At 44.7% G+C, this 21,475-nt stretch overlaps 1 protein-coding gene across 1 annotated transcript; it reads right to left on the bottom strand.

Moving 5' to 3' along the window:
- Positions 1-1,211: 1,211 nt before the first annotated feature.
- On the bottom strand, positions 1,212-19,668 carry ifih1 (interferon induced with helicase C domain 1). Its single transcript, XM_036545055.1, has 16 exons — positions 19,070-19,668; positions 18,185-18,359; positions 17,000-17,197; positions 16,374-16,448; positions 11,597-11,823; positions 9,890-10,100; positions 6,931-7,148; positions 6,060-6,161; positions 5,425-5,548; positions 4,846-5,064; positions 4,473-4,729; positions 4,077-4,226; positions 3,688-3,849; positions 3,115-3,308; positions 2,525-2,618; positions 1,212-1,452 (listed from the first exon to the last, which is right to left on the bottom strand). The coding sequence occupies exons 1-16, from the start codon at positions 19,508-19,510 to the stop codon at positions 1,267-1,269; spliced, it is 3,033 nt and encodes a 1,010-aa protein (XP_036400948.1). The 5' UTR covers positions 19,511-19,668; the 3' UTR covers positions 1,212-1,266.
- Positions 19,669-21,475: the final 1,807 nt, after the last annotated feature.

The following is a 21,475-nucleotide window of genomic DNA, read 5'->3' on the forward strand; positions in this document are numbered from 1 at the left end:
TTAGCAAAGAAGTGGTTCTGTCCCAGTGTTGCTGACGACTACATGCAATTAATCCTTGTATCAGCAGTTCTTGTAAGTGGAGTGTACGGTATTAGCCCTTTGACCTTCACTGTCACGTTACACATAAAGTGCAGAATCCAACAAGTCTTCTTCTTTGTAAACAAAGTATACTCTACTGCAAATTCATAATATGGAGTTATTTTTCTGAGCAATCACCCCCCCCCCCCCCCTCTCAAAAAAAAAAATATTTGGGTACAGTTGGAGACAGGCATTTAAGTGTCTCACATTAAAAAGGGGGGGGGGGCACATGAGTAGAAAAGAGAAATCGTGATGGGTACAATACTGGCAGGCCTGTCTTGTAGAAACGAGAGCATGATATTTCAGTTGCTGGAGCAGCCTCAGCTCGCTCTGACAGCTGAAACGCATCTCTTCAGTGTGAGTTCTGTGCCTTTCCTTTAATTTAGTATAAAACACCACCACACCTCAGCTGCTGTAACACAATTCACCCAAAACTGGTAAAATACCACTCGGTCAAAAAAAGGTTTTCACCATTATGTAATTTTTCATTGACATTGTCAGATCATAGTCTATTGAAAGAGAAAGTGACAGGACCCCACCTTTTTTATTTTGAGTTCCCATAATTTGATGATTTACAGGTAAGGTGATGTAACAAGACTTTTATGTAACGTTTCCCACTGCTTTTGATAGGCTTTGAGTCTGATGCTCTGTTTCACTTTTGAGCAAAGTGAGTGTCAGCTGCTTTTTGCAACAATAATGGCTTTTTAAAAAGCTCTACCATGACATTAGAAGATCAATCATCACTACCAATGCTTGTGCAGGCATTTGTCTAATGAGAATGCAGGTGTTAATAAATCACCCGACTACTATTACAGACCAGCATTTATTCACTAAAATGTGGTTTTATCCTCAGCCAGTGAAACGGACAGGTGTTTGTCACAGACTTGGCATTTGCTAGAAGTTTTACAGTATTTATTTATTTAGCCACGGTAGTTCTGTTTGTTTGGTAAGTTCAGTTAGCTATTTCAGTTAAATAATAAAGTGCTAGCATGCATGGATGATGGTGGTACAAACAGACCACTAAAGAGGACCTTGACATCTATGTGTGATCCCTGTGCTTATCCTTCTCTTACCTGTGCACATTAACCTTCTCTCACCTGAGCACTTTATCCTTCTCTTACCTGTGTACGTTACCCTTGTCTTACCTGTGCACATTATCTTTATCTACCTTCATGAAGCAGGTGCCACCTAATCTGAGTCAGAGTCACCAGCGATCAGATCGGGATGGTTGTGGAAATCGAACGGCGGGAATCGGACGGCCAGCTCGCTCCATTTGTTGTAGGTCTTCTGCTTGTTATCGTATGTCACCACAAAGTTCTTGATATGAAGACAAGGACAGTCAATCCCTTTGAACAGCATCATGGAGCCCCATTTCTGACCGGGAAGCGAGAGAAACCAAGTGATCAGGACTGAGTGGCACACACAAATCAGCAGACTCTCTCATAGAGATAGGCTCCAGTGGCCCCGTTTTTGGTTTATATTGTTTATGTGGTACATCTGATTTGCTAAATTAATGCAGCTGCTGTGTTGTGAGAGAACTCATAAAAATGAAGGGTGCTCCAATTCTGGGATTTTGTTTTTTTTTTTTTTTGTTTTTTTTTTAAAGGGACAGGGGTTTGGCTGGATCCTCAGCATGCAGTGATTTGAATTTTATGTTCCTGACTCTGGTGTGGATATGCAGTAGGCTGGCTCTGCTGTTTGCCATGTTTTACCTGTTACATGTCTGCCATGGTGAATTGTCAAAGATTTAACAGTGAGAGAAGGCAGGTTGAGTGTAGCAACAAGGAAATCAGGCAAAACAGCCCAGAACTCTGCCGTTACAAAACGCCCATGTCCAAAGCATATAGTGTCATAGTTATTTCACCAGTGACAGGCCCACCACAGGCAGCTACCATGAAACACTGAAAAGAACTCTGAGACACAGAGAGAAAATCGTGATTCAGACAATGATGCTGGTCTCTGTGGGTGCAAAACAGCGGTGAGAACCTTACAGAAACGATGCTGAAAGGATTCATGCAGCCGCAGTCGAGATGCTGCAAAAGGATACTCTGCCCTGCCCTACGGCTGTCTGGCAAAAGTGCAAGTTTACAGCATGGCACTTTTGGCCATACCATGCAGCATACATGGAAAATACCTCACTAGGACTAAAGAGAAACATTAACAGTAAAAAGCAGTGACTGTTAAAGAAGTGAATGGTTAATAATAATAATAATAATAATAATAATATGTAAACGTTATACTTAATTTATACTTGTTTTTGACTTGCTGTCTGATGCTATGCTCATAAAATATATGAGAGTCAGGGTTTTGATTTGGTACTCTGCCAAATGTTAGATAATAAGCTGTGTGTTGTGAAAAGAACGGCAAGCTTTAAAAGTTTGTCTTCTTGAGGGCAGAAATGCGTATTGTAGCGTAGTGAAACTGGGCACACCACAGGGGAACTCACATATCCACAGGCCTTGCAGGCAACGTCACCGTTCACTTCGTAGTCCAGCAGTCTCTCTTGCAGCGTCATGTTCTCTCTCACTATGAACAGTTCCCTAAAAGGGAGTTCAGAGGTCGATGTTTTAACGGCATCCATAAATTATATTCACGGTACTGATACTGTGAACTTCCCCTGCGAGTTTCAGTCCACAGTCTACGGAGATCACTGGAAATGAGAGGCCGTGGTGGCATCATGGGGAAAGTGGAGCTAACTCAGATGGGATGTTTCAGGTTTCATTTCCAGAGCAAGGAGCCAAACCTGGACACCTTCAATGAGTACCCATCTATATAAACGGACAGTTGACAATGTAAGCTATGTCACGTAGCCTAGCCCAGGTGCAGCAGTGTAGTATAGTGATAAGGAGTAGGGCTTGTAACTGAAAGGTTGCTGATTTGATTCCCCGCTAGGGCACTGCTGCTGTACCCTTGGGCAAGACTCAGCAAATAAATAATACCCAGCTGTGTAAATTCATAACATGTAAACACTGTAACCTATGTAAGTTTCTCTGGATAAGAGCATCTGCTAAATAACAGTAATGTAATGAAACTCACTTAAATTCGTCGGTCACATTGACGTGGTGCATGTCTGCCATGATTTCGATGTCCTTCCCCGAACAGACCGGCCTGCTGCAGTTTCGACAGCTGAATCTCACTTTGGAGGGATCATCTTTCAGCATCACCTTCTGCTTTTTCTTGACGGCGTGGACCTTCTTCTCCACTATGGCCTGCATCTGAAACTCCCTCACCTTTAAACGCAAGAGAGGACAGCTTGGGAAGCAATCAAAACGCAATGTCATTCCACTGCAGCTTAGCGTAGTTTCGGTGGGAGTGATGTGGCCTTCTTTTTTAATGTGGGGAACCTTTTGCCCACTCCTGGTCATGGAGATCCATAGGGCAGAGGGTTCTAGGGACGTCTCTCAACAAGTTGCAGACTGGTGATCCAAGATCTCGGGCCTACCGATGGCTACAAATAGGTAACCAAACCTAAGCTCTAGAAGGCTTGAAACCCTGTGGACACTGCTGTTGTAAAACACAACTGAAGCCCTCATTGAAAAACATGATCATTTTGACCTGGTTCAGAACATGTAACTTCATCAGACTCGATCCATGGACTTGGGTACTCACTTTGCTCTCGTACTCCTTCCGTTCGAGATTTTGGATCTTTCTGATGGCTTTGCTCATCATCTGCTCGCGGTACTCGTTCACGCTCTCTCTCTCGCTCACGCCGGAGCCCTCCACTTCCACCAGGGTGTAACTGCTGTCCCCCGCTCTCCCTCTGCCTCTGGCCTACGGAAACAAAATGACCGTGAGTGAGTGTTTTGGAACTCGTTCACTGTCAGATATGTACTCCCAATGACTTCTACTGAAGTTCTGTTTTAGGTGTGAAGAAAAGGAAGATAGAAAAGAAGATAAGCCTTAGGGAACATCAGCAACGTAACTGACATTTTTGACCATTTACAACAGTTTTACTAATATTTGGAAAAAAGAAATGGCCTTCCTGTGAGCTTGCTCACCTGAATCATGGCGATCTCGTTGGTCACGAGGCAGTATCGGATAACGAAATTACACTCTTTAATGTCGAGGCCTTCCTCGGCAACCGTGGTGGCGATGAGCAGGTTTATTTCCCCTTTGCGGAACTTCTCCAGAACATCCTTTTGCTCTTTCTATTTTATTTTAAAATATGAAAAGAATCTCTTTATGAAAAAAAATCTTATTTTTAAAACCAGGTGTAACTTAGATGCTTGCAGCGCTAATGTGCCACTCTGGAGACACACATGCAAGACACCCTGGAAACACCCAGGATGCCCAGTAACTAATACAACAAGGCAGACACCTTTCACACAGCTTTGACAACATCCTTTTCTTAAATAAATTTCAGCACGTTTTTAATGGTCATTCATCGCACGTACCGAGGTCATCGGTTTCACCACGCTCTGGTCTCCTCCTCCAATCAGGTAGCTGGCGCTGACCCCAACCTCCTCAAACTTCTTGTTCTCCAGGATCCACTGGTGCAGGGCCATGGCGCCGAGGCGCGTCTTGGTGAAGATGATGCCGCGGGCTTCCTGCCTGCTGGTGAACTCCCGCAGCACCGTCTGTTTCAGTGTCGACAGGATCTTATTCTCGTACTCCGGCTTCTTCGCCACGTCTTCCAGCTTCCGCTTCTTGTCTTTTGAGAGAGGGGAAGCGCGCGGGTTGTGATGAGGGTGTGAGGCAGGTGTCTGTGCTTTTTGCTGCACTGGCCCTGTGAGGTGATAGACTGTGTGGAAGACACGGCTGAGGTACCTCTGAACAGCCTGAAGAGGAATCTGTCGGTCTCGGTGAGCTCTATGGCTTCCTCCTCGTCCTCGGGGGCCGTTTTCTTTTTGAGCTCCTCGTCGTGGTACTTTCTGAGGAAGCTGAAGGCGTCGGACATGCGGAGGGTGTTGCTCTGGTGCAGAGCCTCGTTGTACTGCCGGAGGTGCTCAGCGCACACTCGAACCTTCTGATTTTTCTCCTTTGCAGCTACATGAAAACAACAGGAATAACTTTTCAATAATTCAACAGTGTGTAATGTGTATGTGTGCGTATGTGTGTGTGTGAGTGAGAGAAAGTGTGTGTGTGTTTTTTGACTGTAAATGTGCAAAATCTGGAATATCCACTGTATCATACTGCTGCGTTGCAGTCTAATATTCTTGTTTGTCAGGGCCATTCCTCTAAAATCAGCCTTTTGGTTTCATCAGGGCGAATCTATTCTCCACACAACACGTGGCATCACAGACTAATTGCAAGAAATGAGACTGTGAAAATGATAGGGAAGAGTGGATCTGACTTGGGCGTGTTGGACTTGGTTTGTTAGATCGGGAGGACGGCCTGGGTTCGGACCTTGCTGCTCTTTTTGTACTACCCACTGCTCGTAGTTCTGGGTTCCCGGATTACAGGGGGGCTGCAGCTCAGCATGGCTGTGGATTTCATCCATGATTCCTTTAATCATGTCTCCAAACGGATCCTGAAATACATCGATGGACACTTCACACAGGTTAAATGTTAACATGTTAAAGTTAATTTTGAACTAACTGCATGGCAGACATTGCTTTAGCCTGACAACACAGGGTTCAGATGATGCCGCCCCACTCCTTCAGAGCTGCTTGAAACGTCCAACCTAAGATCGATACCAGACAACACTGATGGGTAAATGGGCGTGCCAAGTTAAAAACATATCTGCTGCCACGAGGAGGGATATGACTGTATTAACTTCAGGCAAGTTCATGTCTCTAATCATTGGACATGCTTTTGTTTTCTGGGCAGAACTAAACTCAATTTATATATTATATACTGTATGTATATATATATATATATATATATATATATATATATATATATACACACATACACACACACACACACACACACGTGTATATTGTATATATACATGTGTATATTGTACATTATAAATACACTATGCACACACACACACAACATGCAAGCGCACACACGCACTGCATTGATGGGCTGGTTACCTCTTTTCTTTCTTCAGCTGTTGCTATCTTTTTATAGGGCTCTTTCTCATGGTCCCCCAGCCTTCCTGTCATGATTTTGAAGGCATCCAGATTGGCACAGATCTGCGGAGGAGACATGAGGAGTGCTCTGAATAAACAGCAGTGCTGCATTACAAGTCTGCATGAAACCACGGCGTGCTCTTTGTCCCTCGATGCTCCAGGCAAAGCACAACGCTAGTTTTGCATTTGTAATATGCGCATTTGCAATACAAAGCCATGCTGGCTCTTGGCTGAACTACAAAATACAAAATATCGTCTCTAAGAAAACAGCGGTGTGGTCTGCAGAGACTTCAGACCCAGAGCAGGGCATCCTAAAAGCTGTATTCAGTGTCCTTCCTGGGGCTCATGGCTGTGGTGACCCAGGGCCCAGAGTGTAATACACAGATGGGCGGGAAGGAGGGATGGAGAGGGGGAGTGAGTATGGACTAAGAGGAAGTAAAGGAGGGACTGTGTATGAGAGATGGAGGAAGAGAGACAGACAGAGTAACAGAGAGAGTGAGACAGAGGAACAGAGACAAAGAGAGATGTGGAGGGACAGAGAGATAGAGAAAGGTGGTGAGAGAGAGAGACTGAGAGACAGCTAGACCCGAGAGGGAGAGAGAGAGATGGAGAGAAGGACAGAGACAGACAGATGGAGAGATGGGGTGAGGGACAGAGACAGAGAGAAGGAGAGAGATGGAGGGAATGACAAGAGACTGAGAGACAGCTACACAGAGAGGGAGAGGGAGAGAGAGAAAGGGAGATGGGCATAGAAACTAGGCTCGTCAGATTGATGCAGACAGGCTGAGAGCCCCCCCACCCCACCCCCACCCCACCCCCACTGGCCGTTTACTTTTAGGATGTGCTCCTCAGCTTTATGCATGTTCTTGGCCCCTCCCACACCGGGCGAGGCGGTGAGTCCCAGGATCTGCGGGAGGGGGACGGGCTCGCTCTGCTGTTTACGCGACAGCTCGTTCTTCAGCTTCTGCCGCAGGAAGCGGATCATGATGTGGTTGTACACCTCGCCCTTCTGCGTGTGGTGGCACTCGTCAATCACCACCAGGGAGAAATCTGCGGGTCAGAGAGAGCACACCCCTTCACACCATCGGAACACACCGGACAAAGCCGAGGGGTGTAGCTCTACTTACTGGCCTGTATAATCTGTCATGCTGTGTTTGACTGTGTGGCAGATCTTTCCCCTTAAATTTAAAATAATCCTTTTGCGGGCTCCCCTACCCTAATGGTAAAGCCTTTGCTTTGTGTGTGATTTCTTCAGTCCCATGTGTCTGGTTCGTTTCCTTGTATTCGTTCTGTTAAAACTGCATTAAGCAGAGAGAGAAACAGTGCCTTGGGGTTTTCATGAGTGCCCTGCCCTCATAAGCCTTTTTATAAATGATATCTTTAATGATCTTGCATGATTTTGACGCGGTTAAGCTTCAATATTTGTTTTCACCATTTTGACTAACATCCAAGCCGTTAAAATAAAAAAGAAAAAGCAATAACTTTTAGAAATTTCTGTTTGATTTAATTTTGCCAGATAAACTTAGTTCATTTTAGCTGGCTTGTTCATTCATTATGTAGGCTGTACCAAAGCCTGCAGAATGTTGGACAAGTCTTCACTCTGGGAGGAACACAGATGTTTTCAGCTGTTTGGAAACCCATTCTCAAGTCATTAATTGAAACAGGACTGTGTGATGATAAACCACAGCAGGCAGAAACTGTGTTCTGCGCCCGTATCCCGATTCATTGAGTTTCATGTGGTAACAGCGTGAGATCCAATGCAAAGGCAGATCTACGCCGCACTGTTTATGTACTGGAGACATGTGGAATCAAAAAACATCCTGGTTCCTTGTTCCGCAAAAAAAAAAAAAAAAAAAGGTCTAAATAAACATGCCTACTTGAACTGGGCCAGCGTCAGGCCACACTGAGAATCACATCCTGAGAGTGAGTGAGTGGAGATGCGTGCTGACATCTGTACGGGGCTAAATGTATAAAAAAAAAAACCACACAGCCATGTTCAGGTGCTGCTGAACCCGAGCCAGAGCAGCATCTGCCTCTCTATTTGCACAGGAAGGAGGAAACAACTAGGAATTATGTAAATATGAGAAACGAGAAACGCAGCCATTTGGAGAGGATGATTTAGCAGAACTTCATAATGTTGGGAGGTCCTAACTGACACTGATAAGAGATAAGCGCTTTACTCAGCTATTCCTCTTTTAGCAAAAGCGGAAGTAGAGGAGAAGGCCTTATTTTTCCCTGGGATAACCCCCCGCCCCTATCCCCCAATAATAATTACCGTCTGGTTTGAACCTTCACCTGTGCTAAGCTTCTGGTGAAAAGCTGGAGCAAATGCTGCCCTTGAGAAAACCATGGGGGTGAATACAGCCAAACCTGCATGCCAGTCACCCCTTCTACTTAAGCATTTCACTGCACATTACATTGTAACTGTGTATGTAACAAATAAAACTTGAAACTTGAAACATATTGTGCACCAGCACGACAGACACTTTTTTTGTGAAGAACTTAGCAGTTTCAGGTGGTTGGGGGTCCATTCACTAGTGCACATCAGCTGCTGGAGAGCTGCTAAAGAGAGTGTGTAAATTTATCTGTTGGACAAAAGGGCTGAAAATGCATGGCAGAAACCTCAGTGCAGAGAAACGTGGGTGATTTTCTTTCCTGAGGGGTGTGAGGGGGGCCGGTTCGTCTGTGGGTCGCCGGAAACAAATTCAGCTGCAGAGTAAAGGCTCCTCTAGCTTTCCCCGAAATTGAGTATGATTTCTGAAACCCGGGGCTGAGCCGTCCCCCGAGGCACTTCCTTGAATCAGGGCAGTGTCAGTGCATCGGAGTAATGAAGAACGCATAATGAAATGGGTTTGCTGACAGTTCAGGCAGGGTTTCAGAAACAGCGCCCCAGAGACGGAGGAGGAAAAAGCCTGTCCAAAGGAAGGCTGCGAAACGCTCAACCTTCTGCCTGTCGCTATGATGGGATGTCTCTTATGAATTATCTGCCACACGCCAGTGACATGCACAGTGGTGTTGCTTGGAAACATGACAGAACCAAAAGAAAAAAAACAGACGTTTCCACAGAAAGTGCACGCATGTTACGCTGGTGGGAATTTCAGTCCAGACCAAAGAGCTTCTTCTTAAAAGAAAGACTCCCTGGAGGATCAGCCTTACCCTCAATGTTACTTTTAAACCTGTTATAAAGGAGGGGGGGGGGGGTACAGTAATGCGTAACAGGGCATAATGGGGAGAGAGGTAATTCTGTCACACACTGCAGGTTACTGCACACTCCCATCAAATGTTCTGCTCTCCAATCAGAACAGAGACAATACTAACACAACGTGACAACATGAAGGAGGACTCTCTCTTTATTCAGACCTTAATATGATTATAATTTCTATATTATTTTGCATATATTTGCATATTAGAGTGTCATTTTCTTCTTTTGTTTTGCGCACATGTTTAAAATAAAACTGAGGGGATCGTTAGAACTAATTATGGAATGCTGTCATTCACAGAGGAAATTCACTGCCGAAATCATTTTTTGCCTCTGGACTGCGGCAAACAGCTCAGTAGAGGAGGCACTAGTCAGATGTCTGTTTACTTAGCACATTATACTACAGGTTGGTTATAGTAGCAACAGGAAGTCACAACCGTCTCTTAGCAAGCAGCATGAAGTGCAAATACCAGACATGTTACACACTACCTAACTGCCCTGTATTGTGGTTTTGTCTTAAGAGTAATGGAGGGCACTCAGGAAGAGCTGAACCATCCCTAGACAACCAGGTAAGCGGCAGGAGTCTCGCTACCTGACAGATGAATGCTGCCCTCCTCCTTAGATTTCGCCTGGCTGAAGGCATTCTCCAGGATCTGGGCCGTGCAGATGATGATGTCGTTCTTCCTGACGATGTCGGGGAAGGAGATTTTGAGCTGGGAGTTCCCGCTGACCCTCTCCACGTGATACTGGCGTTTGAGGTACTTCCCGAACTCCGTGCTGTAGTGCTGCTCCACCAGCGGGACCTACAGGGGGGATCCCACAGAGCTTCAGTAAGCTGAGGATACCTCACTGTGGTGCTGCCTCCGGCCAGGAGACCCTACCTCCTGAGGGCTTAAAGAGGCAATACATCACATTACGATACATTAGATTACACTCATTTAGCAGATACTCTCCTCCAGAGTTACCTCCACCACCAGAGAACAGACATGTGTCCACCAAAGTTACATAAGCAACAGTGCCAGACCTGGTTAATAACATTCCCAGGCCAGTGAATACAACACCATTCAAGCTCTACCACAAGTTACCTTGTGCTAATCTGAAACCAGACAGCCTATAAAAGGGAAGTCAAGTACACACACTACCATTTTTCAATCAATTTTCCAATCAATCAGTGGCTCAAATTAAGCAATTAAAGACTCAAGGACAGTACTTCTCTCTCTGTATGGCTGATTTTCCCACAAATAGGAGGTCAAGGGTACAAAAACTTAAGTTTCTCAGCTCTGGTATCAGAGGTTAGGAAGGAATGTTTTGTTTGCTTTACTAGTGGATAGGCATAACACTGGCTAAAAGCACTAACAGTAACAGGCCTGTAGGTCAAAACGTCTTCTTATGCATCAGCTAAAACAGGTCAAGTGTGTTTAGGAGGCAGCAACATCACTGAGGATCAGCTGAGCTCCGTCTTGTGTGGCCCATTACAGCGGTATTTCAAACATGGCTGCGCTGCGAAACGCACCGTTTAGCCCTATTACAGCTTCAAAATGAGCTCCGACACAGCTGACTCAAATGATCAACTTATTATGAACTCCGGAAGCTGCTTAATAATAAACCGATCATTTAAATCAGCTGTGGAGCTGGGAGCAGGGAGAGATCAAAAACATGCAGGACAAGGGGTCCTCCGGGAGAGGTTTGGGAAACACTGCTGTAGAGCATTTATGAGGTCAGGCACTGATGTTGGACGAGAAGGCCTGGCTCGCAATCTCCGTTCCAGTTCATCCCAAAGGTGCTCGATGGGGTTGAGGTCAGGGCTCTGTGCGGGCCGGTCAAGTTCTTCCACACCGAACTCATCAAACCATGTCTTTATAGTCCTTGCTTTGTGCACTGGGGCACAGTCATGTTGGAATAGAAAAGGGCCTTCCCCAAACTGTTGCCACAAAGTTGGAAGCATAGCATTGTCCAAAATGTCTTGGTATGCTGAAGCATTAAGATTGCCCTTCACTGGAGAATAAGGGGCCTAGCCCAAACCCTGAAAAACAGGTGTGGCTAAATACTTTTGTCCATATAGTGTACCAATTAGCCAACTGTCACTGAGGATGTGAAGTGTATCACATGATGGTATTACAAAAGTTATCTAGAAAAACAACTGTTCTGTTATTACACTTGGCCAAGGGAAAAGTGAGAAGTTTAGAAACTGAGGTGTGGTTAAACGGTTGTACTTGTTCGTACCTCTTGACACCTGTCAATATGTAGGGACACCTGGTCATCCTGGTTGTGTAAATAGAATGTGGGGATACCTGCGTACCTTGTTAACCAAAACGACCACCTTCCCTGGCTTGCCCTCCCTTTTCCTGGCGTCCAGGTGCTCTCTGGTGATGTACACAGCAACTCTGGTTTTGCCACTGCCTGTCGGGAGGCATATGATGATGTTCTTCCCCTCCAAGGCGGGTCTCGCGACCTCCATCTGATAATCCCGGAGAACGATGTCAGTGTCTGTAGCGCCCGCGGCTGCCGGCCCCTCATCCCCGCCGTCTGTGAAAGAGAGGCTTACGCTGTCAGCGCCACCACCCTGCGATTAGGCCTGCCGGTCAGTGAGGGGGGGCGTGGTTTTGTTCGTCTGTCCCTCCCCACCGCTGCCGCTCCTGTTCCTGCAGCCCTCTCATTTAGGGAGTCTGTGTTTTTGTATCTTAGCTTTGGCCCCCCAGCACAGAACCAAACGGGCCCGGCACAGCACTCGGGCGGAGAGATGGAGAGATAAGATGTGTGGGCCTCCACAGGAAACACGCGGTGCCTTTTCTGATTTCCTGCTTTATTATGAAGTCCTCACAGACTCTGTGTTTTATCAGGGAGGAAATTCCTCCATCAGCCACAGACACTGTTCTGCCAAAAGAGCATCGGCTCCACAGTGACTGCCTTTTACTGCCACCGAAAGCTAAAATGGGATACAATTTAAGACGCTCTTAGTTACTTTAACCTCCTGCATGGAGCCTGCAGGACTGTGTGGGTAGAGACTCAGATGCACTGCGCTGAAGGGGCCGTGTCTTCTTAAGGAAACAGGGGCTCCAAATTTGTACTCACAAATGAAATGTCTGTTCTGCTAGTCTGTCTATAGTTATGTTACATTACATTACTGTCATTTAGAAGATGCTCGTACCCAGAACGAGTCACATAGGTTATAATTTTCTCCATTTATACAGCTGGAAATTTACTGAGGCAACTATGGCTTCATTACCTTGCCCACGAGTATGAGAGCAGTGCCCCAGCGGGGAACCGAACCAGCAACCTTACGGTTACAAATGCTGTGCTTTACCACTATGCCTCACTGCTGGCCTGTGGACGCTAAAACTGGTGCCTCCATGATGATTCATCAGCTGCTGACAGACACAGACAATAACTGCAGGAAACTCAGTGAAACGGCAGAGGAAGTGACTCACAGCTACGGGTACGAGACAGGGGGGTCACACTGTACTCTGAGTGCGCTGGGAGCGCACATGTACACAGAGAGTCTCAAGAGAATGTGGGCGGAGTAAGTGAAGATGTCCGAACCAAGCATCAGATGTAGACACAAGCATACTCTCCAGCTAGGTAGACCAAACAATTTTTTAAAAATATGCACTTACATCTATTTCCAAGACTTTTTAGCAGTGCAATGGAGCTGTAGTTTGACAGGAAGTATTTGGCTAACAGTGTGACTAGACTAAAATCCACCACCCTCTGACTACCATAAATGTTCCTGTACATCTTGAGGAAAAAAAATGCAGGGTTGGTTATTTAAAGCAGGTGTCAAACGCTGTGATGTCATACCAGTAACACCACTGTTGACAGACCGAGACAGACTTACGTTGCATGTCACCAAGCAGCGGACTATGTACTGAGCTGCAACATTTCTGATGCAATTTTCCTATCTGTTTCCTAGGAAACTAAAGAAGGCAAGTTTCTGCAGAGATGCAGAACACAGATGCCAGTCGTTGTTCCGCGCCAGGTTCCGCTGCAGCGTTCAGAACCATCAGAACCATCTCGGGGCTCCAGGGCCGGCCAGAACAAGGCACTCGGCCCAGCCTGCAGGGTCGGCCTGGATGAGAACGGGCATGTATTTTTGGAGCATGCGGAACTTTTTTATGTTTTTTTTTTTTTTTTCTTGTGTTGCACTCTGCCTCACTTGTAAGTCGCTTTGAATAAAAGCGTCTGCCAAATGAGTAAATGTAAATGTAAACTTCCTGCAGGGGCCAGTGCAATGTTAACAGCCCACAGAGAGGAGACAGCAGCTCTCCCAGAGCCGGGAATCCTGGGATAAGAGGATAAGGAGAAGGCGATGTGATGCTGGCGGAGACTCTTTCACCTGTCGGAAGGCCAGCACACCTGGTGGAAAACACCTGCAGCTTCCAAACCGTCGCCAGGATGTCAGACGGGGTGGCTGGCAAGCTCAGAGCAGGGAGCGCAAAAATGTGGCCTCAGGCATGGGCATAATTACACACACAGCCCCTGCCTTTCAGGTGAGAATGGACTGCAACTGGGTGTGGTCAGGAATCAGATTTTAAAAAATGAGAATTAAAAGCCCCCTCTAAACCACATACAGCCTCAATGTGGCTTCTTCCCTGTGTGTTCTGGAGAATATCAGTCGATCGTACACAAAATAACGTTTGTACCTGCATAAGGGGGATATGCCATTTTTGGGGGAAAAAAAACCGTCATCACAGCTGAAGCTTGTTCAAACGGAAACAGGAGTAGTCACCTGAGATGAAAGAGCAGGTGAGCAGACAGGCTTAAGTACAGTCTGGCTGTCTGTGCAGAGCCAGCAATGACTTGTTTGCACAGTGGATACTGTACATTGATCAGGAAGCTAAAAGCCCCCGAAAACCGCACATGCAGCACACTGCTTAAAAGCTTAACAAACATGCCGCCGTTTTCCACGGGGAGAAAACCCCGCAGATAGGCCCTTCTGTCCCCTCTCACGCACGCCCGATTTCCTCGACAAACACATCAATGGTTTATCTAACGCGTCCTCCTACGGGTGCATCGACACCGCACAGCTCCCCGCTAATGCAGCTGTTTACCGCCACCACTTTACACGCTTTCACCCGTTTCACCGCAAGGCCCGGGCAGAGGCCGGTGTGTAGCTGAGGTGATGACACAGTGCACATGTGCTACCCGCCCGCTTCACTGCTTTTCTGCTTCGCACAGCGTCCGTGTACGATATTTCACGCACGTACTACCCATCACCGTGATTGATGGACAGCTCGTCACTCTCCACTCAAAATGATCAACTCACGTTTCCTAACAATGGCTGAAGATGCTAGGACTAACAGAACCTGCTTTTTGGAAAAGAAGTAAAATAAATTTGGGGGTGAGTCATCCTGAATTTATGCAGAAAAAAATTAAAATGTACATGTAACACCCTTCTGATAATTATAGCATAAATAAGGTCTCCAATTGCAGCAAAAAATCATTTTGCTACCTTATCCTGCACAGGTCATTAATGAGGCTCCTTGTAATTTGACTGAAGTGCTATGCAGTGTATCGTAAGTGTGTAAAACCTGAACCATCTTTTTACAGCTGTCACAAATATGTCATTATTATCATGAAACACAAGAATCGGATTTTCTGTTTTTGCATGAGATTCCTCCAAAAAAGAAAAGACGGGCTGTTAAACTATCCAATTGTGTATGTGCTATTGCAAAAAACAAAAAAAGAAAAAGCCCATTTGTTTCACGTTTTCCCTGAAACTGTGTACATCTGGCTGGATCTGGCTGTACACACTGGATTTACCACATGCCTTTTAGCCTTTGTGTAATTAGTCAGGATACACATGGAAACAATTCAGTGTGCCTGACAGGGCAGAAGCAACTCTCCCATTATATTTCCCTGGGCGTTTTTCTGGTACCACAAAGGGGTGACTACATCCTCCTCAACCTCAGGAAAGAGTCTTTATTATTTATCTCTCTGGATATTATTTATCACTGTGGATTTGCTGGACGGGAGTCTGTGTAAAGGAAGCCCAGCATTTTTAATATCGTGTCCATCAAATGAAGGAGCTCCACAGAGCTATATGGAAGGGCCACAGTGGAATGTTTATTTTCATCTGAAGTTGACAAATTTAAAAATTCCACTAAGCCCTGGAGCTACTGGAGTTTATTCTGTATATGTGGGGTTTATGTGCTGAAAGATAGGCATTTGCTTCTGTAAATTACTTTAAAGTTAGACCGCGCTGTTAATTGCCTTTTTGGCAGGATGTGCTGTGTAGTTTGCGAGGGGAGAGCTTGAGAGCCGTTCTTCAGGGCTTAGCCTCAGGCGTCTGGGCTTCAGACATTAATGAAGCTTTGTTAAGCATCTCTGCCGGGGCCTCTCAGCCATGTCTGCGGATGTTACATGTAGCACTGCCTTTAGGTGATCTTACTGCACACTGAGGAGGTTATCACCTCCTCTCCTCTCATCCACTCATCCACTCAGCCACACACAACAGCTGTATTAACCAAACATTTCCTGCCAAAAATGTTGATCTCATGAAAGGACTGGCAAAACAGAACATGCCATTACAAAACATTTCGTAGATAACAGACTGAACACTGTGATCCACTGAGAAAGAAAAAAAAATGTAATAAAGGCATTTCTGCGAATGGAAAAAAGGGCGGGCCACATATTTGCGCCTCATTGGCTGGGGTATTTTGGACCGAAGAGCCGCTGCTAACCCTGCTTTCCTGTGCTCTGTCGTGCTTTGGCCTCCTTTGGAGAGCGCTGGGTCTGATTGCTTCAAGATGCGTGCAATTAACGTGGGCACGCCGTGAGTCTCAGCAGAGCCATCCCGTGTCATGTGATCTCCCCTGACAACTCGGCTGTCCATCTGCTGCTGTCTGTCATTACCTGTGCTCTCTCCCTGCCCACACAGAGGGGGACTGTGGGGCAGAACTGTTCCTGAGGTAAAGACTCATAACAGGCTAAACCAGCGCTACACCACCAGGACAACCTGCATTGTGAGGTCATATTAACACATTGTGTGGTCACACTAACGCATTGTGCAGTCACACTAATGCATTGTAATGTCATGTTTACACATTGTGAGGTCATAATAAATTTTGTTTTCATACCTGACACTGGACTCTCATCCACTCCCTCCTCCTTCTCATTCTTTTGCTCAGCATCTGCATTGTACAGATCCAGATCTGAATGAAATGCACACAGGTTTGTGTGTCAGTTAGTTTGATACTTAAAATACTTATTCATGAGCACTTCAAAACAATAATGAAAGGGTATTCTCACATATCAAAGTACAGTGCTTTCCCACCTCCAATCTTTCAGTAAACCTAAGATAATTTCATTTGGCTATTTTCATTTGTTAACAAACATATGAAAAAGTAAACATTTTTTAATATTTATGAAGATAATGCTGATTAAGATGGTTGATTACACCAGTCCTGTACCAAATGCTGTCATCCTTCCATTGCTGTACTGACTCAACAGCACATTTTTTCCCTTCAGCTACGCATACGCTTGTGTCTGATTAATTGATATCGCCACTGTTGTTTTCCTAAACTTGATGCTTTATCTCCCCTGCGTTACTTGCTACTCTCTGCTGAGACCCTTGTGATGTGTACTGTGTGCAGCTTGCTGTGATGGGTGTGTAAGCCACTCTGTAGGACAGCGTCTGACGGGTAAATAAATCATGTATAATGTAAAGCAGAACTGTGGGTGTCGTTACTGGGGTCAGCTCCACCTGTACGATCAGAGGTACTCCCAATGGATGAATCCAGCAGAGAGTTAAAGCTGCTGTTTCCCATGCTGCCGTCCAGCGATTCCTCTGCAGAGGTTCTTTCCAGCTCCATCTCCTCTGGACCCTCGACCGGTTCGTCTTTTTTGAGCTCATTTTGGTCCTTTAGCGCTTCGGGTGTATCTCTGTCCTCAGTAATCATTTCTAAGAGATGAGATGGAGAGAGACAGAGTAGGGAAAGTATTCAAATACTGACAACACTTTTCACAACAACACGCTTTTTAACAACTTTATTTGAAACCAACGCCTTTACCTGACAGCACGGTGTTCTGTTATGTAGGACTTAAAAGTTATGGGCAACAAAAATCCAAGTAAATGTGCAGAGGTTCTGTAAATATTGCAGAGTATGTGGCTTGGCCACCTTTTTTAAAAAATATATATCAATCACAAAACATATCTTTTAAAAATTTTCATTTACTTTTCATGGCACAAATATTCTACAATAGCAAATGAAACTCAGAGCAATGGCGCCCTCTGCAGGTGAAGATAAGCCATTACTGTCTGCCAGTATTTATGTTCATCGGCACAACAAGTAGCCAGAGTCCGAAAGGCAGACAGCGAGACAGGAAAACATTATGATGTGACAGCCAACAAGTACGCTGTTTCAGAGAGAGGGAGGGAGGGAGGGAGGGAGGGAGAGAGAAGGGGTCAGTTCCACTTCAATTCAGACAATTCAGGGAATGAAAAATTCAATTTAATGGAAATTTAATCGAAATTCAAATTAATGAACTGAGAATTCCTCCCAAGAAGATTTTCAAGTTAGCTAATTGAATTGCAATACATTTCCTGAGCTGACAGAATCGAAAGGTAATTGACCTCGACTCTGAAAACAACAGACTCTGGCTTCTGCAAGCAAGTACGCTAGCATTCCTCTTTCTACAGCGCAGTTAACTTAAATAAGCATCCTTTTCAAAGTCGAACATATAACACGAATGCATGTTGTTTTGTCATCGTGATTTTGATCATAAGTGATTGTTTATTTTATGGTGTAAATGCAAGTTATACGAGCAGGGTTAAGCAGTGTACAGACAGTATTTTTCGTTCATGCAAATACACCCCCCCCCCCCCCCAAAAAAAAAAAAAACAATGAACCATTTGAGCCAAATCCTAAATGAAATAAGATTTTCTTGCCTTCCAGCTCTTGAGGCGTTTCTGCTCCAGTAAGTTCCCGGAAGAGGTCGTGGTGCTCAGATTTGCTCAGCACATCCAGAAATGCAGAAAACCAACCCGGCGGCTGCAACACGATCCTTCTCAGAAGCAGACGCGCGCCATTCCTTTGCCCGTTATTCCTGACTTCTGCCATGATCTATAACAACGGAGGGAAGTATGGAGCATCTAATAACATCATTACATCTTTAATACGGTGGTGTACACTGTCTAGGTCTACTGCATGTTTTTATAAGGTTTTGTAGGTCTGTCATTACGATGTTGCAATAAGGGTTTGAGTAACTTGTTAAAATATAATTTTCTCACATATGTTTAACTTTATCGGGCCAAGTCTGTGACACGTTTATTTGTTATTGGTCTACAAAACCAATTTGCAAGGTTGTCTGTCAATGTCAATATTACTATCTAAGATTCACAGTTTAACAGGCTGCAGTTTTGTTTACGAACTTACTTTCGCTCAGTGAACTGACTGTGGGTATCCCTTCGTGCATAGCATTGAGATATGCATGGTTCAATAACACCTGCATTCTGCGCTATTAAGGAGAACGCGAATACAGCCTATATTCTTCCACATGGTGACATCTCAGCTAAAGCAGCCTGAGGTCATTCACAGCAAGCGTGCAGCACACCACTGCCCCCCTGTGGTGTAAATATGGATTACAATTTGAATATTTATACACAAATAAGTTAAGACAAATACTATACTAGTAGTACAGTACTACACTTCACTCGCGATAAAATCCAAATATATGCACTGGAATAGTGATATTCTTAGATGTGTCACTTGACGGTTATTACAGATTACCATTTTACCCTGTCTGCATTGAGATGACCGGCGGGATTACTTACATTGTCGTGGTCTTCCTTAGTTAGAATTTCTTTTGCAAAACACATGAGACAGACGTCAGATGTCTTCATCGTTATGAGACTTGGAGCAAGTAGATCAACGAGTTGCACAAAGTGATCATTTTCAGCCTCCAGCGAGGGCGGTGGGAGTTCGGCCGTGTCCACGTACTGTGCGGCATATTTACACCCTCCAGCCTCCAGCGCATTTACGAGCTCCCTGAACCAGCCGTCAGGCCGCGGCTTCTTTATTATCGTATCGATAAGCAGATCGGCGGCTCGTTGATTGCTTTCAGTTCTCGCTTTATTTATGATCAAATCTTTCTGTTCGCGCTCGATAAAGTTTACATGATCCAGAACGGGCTGCACCTGAATTAGAGTGCGCAGTCTGTTTCGGAAGCATTCCCCAAGAAGCCAGATTAAAGTTGCGTCGTTATTAGAAGTCATCCTTTATCATCTGTTCACATCAGTGTGTTGGAAAGTGAGTGGCTTTGCAGGCTGTCCAGCAACAGGGTATTTTGTATACAGCACCGCACAGGATTCCCCTGTAAATGCCTTCTTTCAGTTTCGTTTCGGTTTCTACACGTAATTACGTAGAACGTACGCAAAGTACGTAAGTTTCGCAGCAGTTTCATTCCAAACGTCAGTATGTATGCAACTGGGTTATTGTTTGTAATCTTTATATTCAAGTAAGTCAACCAAGATCAGGTTTTTGGCCGATGACACGCACATCTTATATTTGTCCAACAGCACGGTCCCCAAGCATCAGCTGACTGTAGTAGGCGACTCTGGGAAAGCCGTGCAACGTGAAAGCGCGTTCCGCGCCTGTGCAGCTGATCGTGGGTCAGAATAAAATGTTATGTTAATGTTTGGGGGTTAGGATCAGGGTTAGAAAACTTATTGTAGATCAGTTGTCTAAATCAGAAAATACGCGGAAGACAGTGAATAACCATATGGTTATTCACTCTCTTCCTTTGCCACTTCGGTATTATTTAGTAGTAATGGGCCTAATTTGTGAATTGAAAAAGGAGAGTTATCTGTATTCATTTGAAATATCTCTTTGAAGGAGCGCAAATCAATCATAAAGGATGACGTATTTCTAGGCTCGAACTAAATGGTCTTAAGGCAGTTTTTAGCGTTTGAAATGCGACTTTTAACGCTAAAGTAATGTAATGAAACAATAAGGCTTGGAACACCCGTGATATTCTGGCCTGGAGATCTTAATGTCAACTAATTCTTTCAACAAAGAAAAAAGCAGTCTCTAGGAAACTAATGAACATATTATCAATATATTGTTTACATACACTATAGAAGATAGTTTCTATGTCTACATCAGTGTTGACAACTTCAGAATTTATATTATCAGTTGCTGATTGTGGAGCTTGTGTTTAACTCGACTATTAAAGTATCTGCATGGATAAAATGGCACAACTCTGTTAATGCTTCTCATAATCCTGTCAGCACAAATGAGGAAGTGTGTAAATATTCTAGCAAAGGGTGACTAAAGTTCATGTCCTAACCAAACACAGACTACCACTGTGTCCACGCAGTTTGTCAAAGGCCTGTGTACCTGTGCGTGCCCCGCGGCTGCATACAGCACAGCTCTTTGAGGTTTAATCTTCCATGATTGCTGGGAAAGTAAAATACGTTCTAACCTGTTCTATAATGTACTTATCCAGGGCACTGTGTTTATCAGGTTTCATATTCTGAGAAATATGACATGGTGTCGTAGCAACTGCACCTGTTGCAAAGGTTGGAAGTGAATACAGGCCACAGGTAGTAATGAAGGGAACCCACAAACAGGGCAGTACCAGTTAGCAAAGACATTATGCTGATCAAAAGCTGTAGTACGCTAGACTTTCCCATCCTTTTTGGCCCCATTTAAAATGCGTTTATTTATTTATTTATTTATTTATTGGTGCGGGAGGGCTGGAGGATTTTTTCCTTAAATGATCATAGTTTGGAGGCATAAATGTATCCCAAACAGTTCCGTTTATCCGCAAATAATGTTTACAGAAACAGGTACGTCATGTACAGTGTGAGGCAGAAATGTCAAAGACGGCCAATCAATCGTTGCTGGTAATTTTTGTATAATAAAAAGAGCTTTGACATGTCCCTCGCATATGATGGCAGCTGGCATAGTGGATATTACTGTAGATTCAGGCCTACAGGTCCAGTTGCCGCGTCTGTGCTGATACTCTGTAGGCAATGAGAAGATTCGCTCAGGGATAAACTGCATGTTAAAATCCTCAATGTTCCAAAACAAGCACTGAAAGCTTTTGTTGGAAAATCCATATGTCAAATCAATTTCACTGTTTGCACCTGTGCATTCCTTTTATAGGAATCTCTGATTTACACTTTAACTGCATACAGCGTCCAAAACCACTAAGACTGTCATTTCTATGTTTAGGC

The sequence above is a fragment of the Megalops cyprinoides genome, chromosome 14, assembly GCF_013368585.1.
Source record: "Megalops cyprinoides isolate fMegCyp1 chromosome 14, fMegCyp1.pri, whole genome shotgun sequence".
Lineage (NCBI taxonomy): Eukaryota > Metazoa > Chordata > Actinopteri > Elopiformes > Megalopidae > Megalops > Megalops cyprinoides.

Coding starts and splice junctions, on each gene's coding strand:
- ifih1 (XM_036545055.1), bottom strand. CDS start 19,510: ATGACTTCTAATAACGACGCAACTTTAATCTGGCTTCTTGGGGAATGC. Junction 10,101..11,596: donor TGGTCGTTTTGGTTAACAAG/GTACGCAGGTAT, acceptor TCCCCCCTGTAG/GTCCCGCTGGTGGAGCAGCA. Junction 1,453..2,524: donor CCTGCAAGGCCTGTGGATAT/GTGAGTTCCCCT, acceptor CTTCCCGGTCAG/AAATGGGGCTCCATGATGCT.